Raw genomic sequence first — 11,393 nt, 5'->3', positions numbered from 1 at the left:
TCAGCAACTCCCGAACTTGTTGTGCAGAGATGAAGAAATAAGGGACGTCCCTTCTCCTAAGGACCTGTTGGCAGCCCTAGAGAGGAAGCGACAAGGTGCACTGAGCTCTCAAGTCCCACAGCCCCAGGGGAACCTGTTGTGAAAGAGCTGAGGAAAATCAGAGAGTGTTGGAAGGGTGGGCCAGAGACAGCTGCTGAAGAACACAACAGGCAGAACCTCCGGAGGGTTAGCAGCAGCAGCTCTCATCATGTTCAGCCACCATGTTCAGGCCAGGTCCCAGCTCCAGAGGGGCTCTGGGGACAGTCCTGGGGTGTCTGGACCGCTGCGGAGTCGGTTGGAGAAGCTGAAGAAGCTGTGGTGGAGGAAGCCCGTCCCCCTGGTGCTGCAGCACAGTGAGACAGCCAGGCTGGCTATGGATGCCTTTCTGGAGCAGGGGGAGCCTGGCTATCTGCAAGCCCTTGCTGAGGAACAGGAGCTGCCATTTCTCTCCCCCCTAGACATGGACTACATGAGCCAGCACAGAAGCCAGAGTATCCCGGAGCCTAATGCAAGGAAGGGGCCTGAGACCGAGCCCAAAGAGGGAGACACTGAGGACAGGGCCTCCCTTTTCTCTGAACTAAGCTCTGGTACCTACTTCCCACTCATGTCTGACATGCAGCCTCCAAAGCTGGAACTGGGCTGGCCAGTGGGGCCACTTGCCACATGGTATGGCCAAACTCAAGCCACTGTGTATTTCCAGAGAAACAAGGCCAACAGCATCAAGGATTTACTCCGGTGCCTGATCAGCAGGGCAAAAACGGTACGTACAGAACTCACCCCATTTAGATAGAGCGTCTTGCACCATGGGATGAATGCAGGCACCCAGGATGGGGCACAGCTGTAGGGGACTCTCAGTCCTGGCTGCTGTCCTCACGAGCCTGGCAACGTCTGGGCAGCTGGAGTGCTGTGACTGCTGCATATGCTGCCCAACTCCATAGCCACCTGTGCCCCTCACCTAGCCCAGTTTAGATTCCTCCCTGCTTTCTCCAGCCATATTCTTAGGCTCTGAGTCTTTTAGGGTAGAAACTGTCTGTCTATGTATTGTGTGTGTGCAGAGTGCCTAGCACCATGGGGTCCGATCCATGGGTGCAGGGTCAGGGCTTGTCCATCCGGGGGGGTGGGGGTTGGGTTAGGGTTTGTCCATCCCAGGGGCGGGGAGAGTGGGGGGTTGGGCCAGGGCTTGTCCATCCCGCGGGCAGGAGGGCATAAGAATGAGGGCCTATACCTGGGCTGGGATCAGCTAGGTAACCATGGCTGAAACCCCTAATCAGCCAGATTGCCCACTTGGCTGAGAGGCATTTCCAGGACTACTAGTAAGCCCAGCAGTAGCACTTGGCCAGTGGCTGCTCAACGCTTATACCCACAGCTGTGATTGTTCCTGTGTCTCTTTGTTCCCAGCCTTGCTCGAGCCCTGTTTCTGCCCAGCTCCAGCCCACTCCAGCTCTGCTCCGCTGCTCAGTTTCTGACTCCTGGTTCCTTACCCTGGCCTTGACCCTCAGCTCTGGCTCCTGTAGCTTGACTCTGGCTCCAACCACTAGGCCTGACTGTCCCTTGACCCAGTCTGTGACACTGAGTAGCCCAACCAAAAAGAAGATAAAGAAGGGAAGAGGGAGTGGGTCAGTTACTGGAGTGGATCCCACTAAAGCCAGCATCTCTCTGTCAGAGAAAGTGGGTGTCATACAAAACCTACAGCGGCAGGTAGACACCTTGCAGGTGCAGAATGCTACACTGCAGGCACGTAGCATCGTCTGTAACTTCCCCCTTACGAACCTAAAATTCCCCTGATAGACAAGTTTGATGGTGACCTCAGCCAGTTCCATAGTTTTATGGACCAGTGCCGGCTCCTATTCCTGCTGCACCTTCCATCCTGCCCCACCTTCTCCACTGACCACTCTCGGGTGAGACGTATCACTAGCCTGCTTACTGCAGAGGTGTTGGCTTGGGCCTCCCCGCTCCTGGAAAAATCTAGCCCTTTCCTGAACCAATCTGAGGACTTCGTTCAAGCCCCGGCAGTAATTTTTGCTGACCTGAGCCATAGGCATGCGGCCACACTCCAAACCCTGTGGCAGGGACACCAGCCAGTTGCTACTTATGCCCTGGAGTTATGGTGTCTGATAGCCGACGCTGTACGGAAAGAGGCTGTGCGCAGCTACCGCTTCCGGCTCAGCCTCAAAGGTGAGATCAAACGTAAACTGGCGTGACTAGAGCCACTGGCTGATCTGGATGCCCTGATCAAGCTTGTTATGAAAACATCCATGCCCCGGGTCTCCTCCTGAGAAAACAGACCACAGGGAGGTGCCCTTGAAGGGTGTGGTAAAGTCAGGAATGACAGCCAGCAACTGGGCTTGGAATCAACTAGCTTGCTGCAGCTGAAACCCCTAATTGAGCAGATTGCCTGAGAGGCGTTGCCGAGACTACTCTTAAGCCTGGGAGTAGCACTTGGCCAGTGGCTGCTTGACAATTCCATCAATACACTTCTGGCCACCCGTTCACAGTGCAATCAGACCACAGATCCCTTGAGACCATCTTGGAGCATCAGCATAGGAGCCAGCAAACAGCTGAAAATAAGGAGAGTTCTGCTTTTGGTTTGGTGTTTGTCTGGGGTTTTTTGTTTTTTTGTTTTTGTTGTTTTTTCCTCAGTAGGAGTTTAGGCGGGAAGGCTATGACAGACACAGAGGCAGCAGTGGCATGGAAGAGACAGAGAAGATGACCGGATGTGGAGGTTGCAGGTTGTAAATTATTCTGGAGAAGGTATCTGAAAAGAACTTGGTTTGTATGAAGTGCTGCCTGATAAAGCTGATGGAAGAGAAGATCTGAGGTTCTGAGATGCAGGTGGAAACTGTGGTTGAGTTTTGAAGGGGATTTGAGCAGATGATGGAGGGAAGGCAAGAGGAGGCTGAAGGGAAAAGTCAAGACTCACAGATGAAAGCTGGACTGAAGAACTCTGAGGGGAAACTGCTGGGTGAGGAAAGTGGCCAGGGGAAGCATGTGACTATGAGAATCAGGCAGAGGAAAAGACCAGCCAGTGAAGGAGAAGTAGAGTTCAGGAACAGGTTGGATAAGTTGGAAAATGAAGAAGGGGCTCAGCAGTCAGTGAATGAAGATGGGAAGGCCAGGAAGAAGAGAAGAGCAGCTAGTCCTATAAGAAAAGGGGAAGAGTCAATGGAGATACCAAAAGTTCAGAGGAGGATACAGGATGACTCTCAGAAGATTGCAAGGCAGAACAAGAGACAATAAGACTTGCAGCCAGAGAGAAAAGGAAGAAGGCCAGAGAATTGCACCAACACCAGGAAGAGGCTGGTCTATGTGATTAGTAACTCCCTACTAAGAAGAAAAGATAGGCCTGAGCTGATCTGGAGAACAGAAGAGGGTGCTGTCTGCTGGGAGCTAAGGTACAGGATCATAGAATCATAGAATATCAGGGTTGGAAGGGACCTCAGGAGGTCATCTAGTCCAACCCCCTGCTCAAAGCAGGACCAATCCCCAATTAAATCATCCCAGCCAGGGCTTTGTCAAGCCTGACCTTAAAAACTTCTAAGGAAGGAGATTCTACCACCTCCCTAGGTAACGCATTCCAGTGTTTCACCACCCTCCTAGTGAAAAAGTTTTTCCTAATATCCAACCTAAACCTCCCCCACTGCAACTTGAGACCATTACTCCTTGTCCTGTCCTCTTCTACCACTGAGAATAGTCTAGAACCATCCTCTCTGGAACCACTTCTCAGGTAGTTGAAAGCAGCTATCAAATCCCCCCTCATTCTTCTCTTTTGCAGACTAAACAATCCCAGTTCCCTCAGCCTCTCCTTATAAGTCATGTGTTCCAGACCCCTAATCATTTTTGTTGCCCTCCGCTGGACTCTCTTCAATTTATCCACATCCTTCTTGCAGTGTGGGGCCCAAAACTGGACACAGTACTCCAGATGAGGCCTCACTAATGTCGAATAGAGGGGAATGATCACGTCCCTCGATCTGCTCGCTATGCCCCTACTTATACATCCCAAAATGTCATTGGCCTTCTTGGCAACAAGGGCACACTGCTGACTCATATCCAGCTTCTCGTCCACTGTCACCCCTAGGTCCTTTTCCGCAGAACTGCTGCCTAGCCATTCGGTCCCTAGTCTGTAGCGGTGCATTGGGTTCTTCCATCCTAAGTGCAGGACCCTGCACTTATCCTTATTGAACCTCATCAGATTTCTTTTGGCCCAATCCTCCAATTTGTCTAGGTCCCTCTGTATCCTATCCCTGCCCTCCAGCATATCTACCACTCCTCCTAGTTTAGTATCATCTGCAAATTTGCTGAGAGTGCAATCCACACCATCCTCCAGATCATTTATGAAGATATTGAACAAAACCGGCCCCAGGACCGACCCCTGGGGCACTCCACTTGACACCGGCTGCCAACTAGACATGGAGCCATTGATCACTACCCGTTGAGCGCGACAATCTAGCCAACTTTCTACCCACCTTATAGTGCATTCATCCAGCCCATACTTCTTTAACTTGCTGGCAAGAATACTGTGGGAGACTGTGTCAAAAGCTTTGCTAAAGTCAAGAAACAATACATCCACTGCTTTCCCTTCATCCACAGAACCAGTAATCTCATCATAGAAGGCGATTAGATTAGTCAGGCATGACCTTCCCTTGGTGAATCCATGCTGACTGTTCCTGATCACTTTCCTCTCATGTAAGTGCTTCAGGATTGATTCTTTGAGGATCTGCTCCATGATTTTTCCGGGGACTGAGGTGAGGCTGACTGGCCTGTAGTTCCCAGGATCCTCCTTCTTCCCTTTTTAAAGATTGGCACTACATTAGCCTTTTTCCAGTCATCTGGGACTTCCCCCGTTCGCCATGAGTTTTCAAAGATAATGGCCAATGGCTCTGCAATCACAGCCGCCAATTCCTTTAGCACTCTCGGATGCAACTCGTCCGGCCCCATGGACTTGTGCACGTCCAGCTTTTCTAAATAGTCCCTAACTACCTCTTTCTCCACAGAGGGCTGGCCATCTACTCCCCATGTTGTGATGCCCAGCGCAGCAGTCTGGGAGCTGACCTTGTTAGTGAAGACTGAGGCAAAAAAAGCATTGAGTACATTAGCTTTTTCCACATCCTCTGTCACTAGGTTGCCTCCCTCATTCAGTAAGGGGCCCACACTTTCCTTGGCTTTCTTCTTGTTGCCAACATACCTGAAGAAACCCTTCTTGTTACTCTTGACATCTCTTGCTAGCTGCAGCTCCAGGTGCGATTTGGCCCTCCTGATTTCATTCCTACATGCCCGAGCAATATTTTTATACTCTTCCCTGGTCATATGTCCAACCTTCCACTTCTTGTAAGCTTCTTTTTTATGTTTAAGATCCGCTAGGATTTCACCGTTAAGCCAAGCTGGTCGCCTGCCATATTTACTATTCTTTCAACTCATCGGGATAGTTTGTCCCTGTAACCTCAACAGGGATTCCTTGAAATACAGCATGTGAACCTGAGGCTGAAGAGGGTCCTAATGGAAGCATCCACTCTGATGGCAAGACAAGATTATGATGAGCAACAGATGGCTCAGTCAATGGTGCTATAAGGAGGGCTTTGGGATGTTCAACCACTGGGAGGCAATTCATGGACAGAGGATGTTCTCGTGAGATGGAATCCATCAGAGTAGGGAGGGAAATAGCCTTCTGGGATGGAGGCTGGCACAACTGATCAAAAGAGCTTCAAACTAGGAACCTGGGGGAGACGGGTGGGCGATGCTCATGTAATCTCTATGCCTGATTCTAACACTGAATGGGAGGAAAATCAAGTAAGAAAGAATACAGGAGTGGGTAGGAGAATGGACATTAAGAGGAAAGATAGTGCCAATGCCAATGAAGCTAACAATCAGGTAGGCAATACTGGCAGTAGAATGACCGTACCCAATCGTGTGAGGAATCTGGGCGATGCCAAGCAGCATAGGTGCTGGAATTGGGGGTGCTGCCACACCCCCTACCTTGAAGTGGTTTCCATTATATTCTGAGTTTATAGTTTGGTTCAGTGGCTCTCAGCACCACCACTATACAAATTGTTCCAGTACCCTTGCCGAACAGAAACAACTATTATGTGTGTGCAACAATGCCAGGAGCCTGGGTAACAAAATGGAGGAACTATAACTACTGGTGCAGGAAGTGAAAGGGAAGGGTTGCAGACCAAGCTGGATAAACAAGCATCTCAAACAGGTGATTAAGAGAAAGCAGAAAGCCTAAAAAGAATGGAAGATGGGAAGGATCAGCAAGGAAAGCTACCTCTTGGAGTTTGGAAAGGATAGGGATAAAGTGGAGAACTGCCAAAAGCCAAGCACAGTTGAACCTTGCAAAGGGAATTAAAACCAATAGTAAAAGGTTCTATAGCCATATAAATAAAAAGAAAACAAGGAAAGAAGAAGTGGGACTGCTAAGCACTGAGGATGGGGTGAAGATTAAAGATGGCCCAACACCTAAACAAATGCTGTGCCTCAGTTTTTAGTGAGGGTAATGAAGAGCTCTGGAGCAGTGGCAGGGTGGCTAATGGGAACGAGGATATGGAAGTAGAAATTACAACACCCAAGGCAGAAGTCAAACTCAAACCGCTTAATGGGACTAAATCGGGGGGCCCAGAGGATCTCAATCCCAGAATATTAAAGGAACTGGCACATGAAATTGCCAGTCCAATAGCAAGGAATTTTAATGAATCTGTAAACTCAGGGGTCATGCCTTATGGCTGGGGAATTGCTAATATAGTACCTATTTTTAAGAAAGGGAAAAAAGTGACCCAGGAAACTACAGGTCTGTTAATTTGACCTCAATTGTATGCAAAGTCTTGGAAGAAACTTTGAAAGAGAAAGTCGTTAAGGACATAGAAGTAAACGGTAATTGGGATAAAACACAACATTGTTTTACAAAAGGTAGATCATGCCAGACCAACCGGATCTCCTTCTTTGAGAAGATAACTGATATTTTAGACAAAGGAAATGCAGCATATCTAATCTACCTGGATTTCAGTAAGGCATTTGATACAGTTCCACATGGTAAATTATTAGTTAAATTGGAGAAGATGGGATTAATATGAGGTTTGGAAGGTGGATAGGAAGTGGTTAAACGGGAGAGTACAATGGGTCATACTGAAAGGTGAACTGTCAGGCTGGAGGGAGGTTACTAGTGGAGTTTCTTCGGAATCAGTCTTGGGACCAATCTTATTTCACATTTTTATTACTGACTTTGGCACAAACAGTGGGAGAGGGCTAATAAAGTTTGCGGATGACACAAAGTTGGCAGGTATTGCCAATATGGAGGAGGACCGGAATATCATACAAGATCTGGATGACCTTGAAAACTAGTAATAGAAATGGGATGAAATTTTTGCTATAAACTGGGGACTTATCAGTTGGAAGGGAAGAGGAAGAGAAAGAGCTGGATATATTGGTTGATCACAGGATGACTGTGAGCTGCCAATCTGATGAAGCTGTGAAGAAGGCTAATGCAGTCCCAGGATGCATCAGGCAAGGTATTTCCAGTAGAGACAGGGAAGTGTTAGTACAAGGCACTGGTGAGAACTCCTCTGGAACAGCGTGTGCAATTCTGGTCTCCCATGTTTTAAGGAAGATGAATTCAAACTGGAACAGGTGCAGAGAAGAGCTACTAGGATGATCCGAGGAATGGAAAACCTACCTAATGAGACGAGACTCAAAGAGCTTGGCTTGTTTAGCCTGACCAAAAGAAGGCTGAGGGAGATATGATTGCTCTCTCTAAATATATCAGAGGGATAAATACCAGGAAAGGAGAGGAGTTATTTAAGAGCCTATGTGGACACAAGAACAAATGGAGATAAACTGGCCATCAACAAGTTTAGGCTTGAAATTAGATGAAGTTTTCTAACCATCAGAAGATTGAAGTCTTCCAGGGGAGCAGTGGGGGCAAAAAACCTAACTGGTTTTAAGACTGAGCTTGATAAATTTATGGGAGGGGGTGGGATGATGGGACTGCCTAGCATGGCATGTTGCTGATCTGAAACTGCTAGCCTCAAACATCTCTAGTGGCCAATGATGGGACACTAGATAGGAAGGGCTCTGAGTTACTACAGAGAATTCTTTCCCAGGGGTCTGGCTGGTGGGTCTTGCCCACATGCTCAGAGTCCAACTGATCACCGTATTTGGGGTTGGGAAGGAATTTTCCCCAGATCAGATTGGCAGAGACCCTGGGGGTTTTCACCTTCCGCTGCAGCCTGGGGCACGGGTCACTTGCAGGTTTAAACTAGTGTAAATGGTGGATTCTCTGTAACTTGAAGTCTTTAAACCATGATTTGAGGACTTCAGTAACTCAGCCAGAGGTTAGGGAGTCTATTACAGGAGGAGGTGAATGAGGTTCTGTGGCCTGCAATTTGCAGGAGGTTAGACTACATTATCATCATGGTCCCTTCTGACCTTAAAGTCTGAGAATTTAACCTCTGAGGCCAGGACAAGAAGCAATGGACTTAAATTGCAGCAAGGGCGGTTTAGATTGGACATTAGTAAAAACTTCCTGTCAGGGTGGTTAAGCACTGGAATAAATTGCCTAGGGAGGTTGTGGAATCTCCATCATTGTAGATGTTTAAGAACAGATTAAACAAACTCCTCTCAGGGATGGTCCAGATAATACTTAGTCCTGCCATGAGTGCCGGGGATTGGACTAAAAGACCTTTTGAGATCCCTTCCAGTTCTATGATTCTGTGAGTCTATGGCAACCCCCCTTCTGAGTGCTCCAAACGATTACAACACATGTTGATGCACTCCAGTGCTACCAGGCGGAGATCAGATACTGTCCAGGTCAATTACTGGAGTCAGCTGACTCCTGAGCAGGGCAAATATACCCAGTATCAGTGAGGTGGGGAAAGGGGATCAGAACTTTGTGCAGCATGTTAATGGATTTAGTCTTCCAGTTTCAACAGTGAAGCTGCTGGAAATCTAAGAGGCTACCAAAAAGGCCATCCAGCTACAGGCAGTCAAGAGAGCAGTACTAGCAAAGTGGCCAGAAGACAAAAGCCAAGTATTGGTAGGAGCAGAACCATATTTTCAAATTAAAGACAAGCTGAGTGTGCAGGATGGAATCATATTTTGAGGACAGAGAGCTGTTGTTCCTGCCTCATTACACATGATGTTGTGCAAAAAATACATGCCTTGGACATGGGCATTGACAGTTCGAGAATGTGTTTACTGGCTGGGAATGAATATACAACTCACATCCTTGATAGAAGGGTGTGACACCTGCCAGTCATGTTATAACCACCAGCAGAAAGAGACTATTACCACATGAGCTGCCCATCCGACCATGGGAAAAGGTGAGTGGGGACTTACCTTCAGTGACAAACAATACTTGATTATAATGGACTACTGTTCACATTTTTGGGAGGCTGAATCAAGAAGCCAGTCAGTGACTGGAAAACTGAAGGTCGGCTTTGTGAGATACGGCTTACTGGACCCTGTATTCACAGACAATGGATATCGCTTTGCCTCAGAAGAATTCAAGGGATTGCTGATCTCCAGGCAGTCCTCAGACCAGAGCACCACACAGCAGCTCACAAGTGCCAGCAGGACTGTGGGCTGGTGGGCCCTAGCTCACTGTAGACACTGCCCACAAAGCCCCCAGTTGGAGGAGATATCCAGCCCCTCCAAATGGCCCAGACTCGCTATTCAAGCCAGGAGACACAGGAAGCTGTCCAAGCAACTAGATGTATTCCTGGCTGGCTGCTACAGCTGACACTGCCTTTTCACGTGAATCTTCAGCCCTGTCTTGTTCCTGATTCCTACCTTCTTATCCCGTTCCTGGTTTCTGCCCTCCTGCTTTGTTTCAGATCCCTGCTTCTATTCCCCTCCCTTGGCTACTGACTCTGGTGATGACCTTGGGCTTGACTCCCATCTGTCTCCATTGCTGACCTCCAGTTCCCCACCCCTGCTCTGATCACTAAGCGTGGCTACCTCTGTTCTGACCATGAGGTCTGACTGCCTATGGCCCAGTCTATGACAGGAATTTGAATGAAAATGGGAGTTTGACCACCACCTCTTCCCCAGCATACCCACAGAGTAAGGATAAGGTGGAGTCACCTGTGAAAATAGCTAAAAGACTGCTACATAAGAATGTTTCTCCTAATTAGATCCCTTGTTAGCATTTTTGGAACAGTGAAATACCCCAACACAGGGCTGCCAAAACAGTGCAACATGGGCTCTGGTGGGGCAAAGGACCAAAACCCTGCTTCCAGTGAGGGGAGACCCACTGAAGCCAAAAGGCTGGAGATATCACTGAGAACAGATGGTCAACAATTGGAGAAAGCAGGCCCTAGAGTACAAACAGGTAAGCCAAGGACCTACCAGCCCTGGATCCAGCCTTAGAGAGACACCAGAGGAGTGGACCAAAGGAGTCATGAGGGGTACAGTGGCATCCAGGGCATACGGGGTGACTACGCAAGGGACAAGTGAGCCAAAGGAACAGGAGGCATTTACAAGCCAGCAGACTCAGCACCCAGAGAGAGTGTACCAAGATCATCACAGAAAGGAGGGACAGAACCATCCAGAGGCCAGCCCCACAGGGAGGGAAGAGACTTCACAGAGACAGGTTGCTCGTCTCTGAGACAGAGAGGTTGTACCCACTATGGTCGCTTGTTGTGGAGAACAAACCATCTCAAAGACTGGACCAGCTGAGTCTGTGGTAAAGATGAGAATGCAACTCGGCTATGTGCTAGCAGCATTGGGCCAAAGAGACACAGGGTTGGGGTCTGGGTATCAATTCTTTGTTTTTAATGTTTATATTAAAATGTTTGTGAAATAGGGAAGATGTATCATGATCAGTGAAACTGGAGTCAGAGGGCCAGTGTTCCCTGGAAGGGACTATTATTGACGGGACAAGGGAACAGGGAAGGTGAGGAGTTGGGCTGGAAGCAACTCAGCCACATGGGCAGAGCAATACATGGGGTTTCATAAAGTTCTACTTAACCTGCATTCAGCTTCACTCTTTATGAATTAACAGGTGTGGGAATGGGATTAGGACCTGTCCAGACTATTACAGGGGGTGCAGGGTTAGTTCTTGTCTTGCCCAGCGGAGGTGAGAGATGTGAAGGCCCAGAGGACTGTAGTGTTTTGGCTATGGAGGATGGAACAGTGACTGGGTATCATTTTACTCTTTGCACACAGAGTCAGAGAGACATCAGCGGAGATGGATTCTGGGAGACCATGGAATAACGAGGCAGTTGCTTCAGCCAATATGGACGCGGACTTAAGCTTGGCTTTTCCATGCTGACCGAAGGACTTGCCAATACTGTATTCCAGCTGACTAACACATGCTACTCTGTGTTGCTGTAGATACTAGCTGCATTGCTCCCTGAAGTCCCTAA

The 11,393-nt window shown here is 48.5% G+C and overlaps 1 protein-coding gene across 1 annotated transcript in view; it reads left to right on the top strand.

The window, feature by feature from the left end:
* Positions 1 to 247: 247 nt before the first annotated feature.
* Positions 248 to 11,393, top strand: part of FAM83C (family with sequence similarity 83 member C) — a 33,827-nt gene continuing 22,681 nt past the window's right edge. The window contains exon 1 of the mRNA XM_077832520.1: positions 248 to 799. Coding sequence (XP_077688646.1) covers positions 248 to 799 — 552 coding nt within the window. The remainder of the gene's footprint in view (positions 800 to 11,393) is intronic.

The sequence above is a fragment of the Eretmochelys imbricata genome, chromosome 13, assembly GCF_965152235.1.
Source record: "Eretmochelys imbricata isolate rEreImb1 chromosome 13, rEreImb1.hap1, whole genome shotgun sequence".
In the NCBI taxonomy this organism is placed as follows: domain Eukaryota; kingdom Metazoa; phylum Chordata; order Testudines; family Cheloniidae; genus Eretmochelys; species Eretmochelys imbricata.
This window is presented reverse-complemented; position numbering and strand designations above follow the sequence as displayed.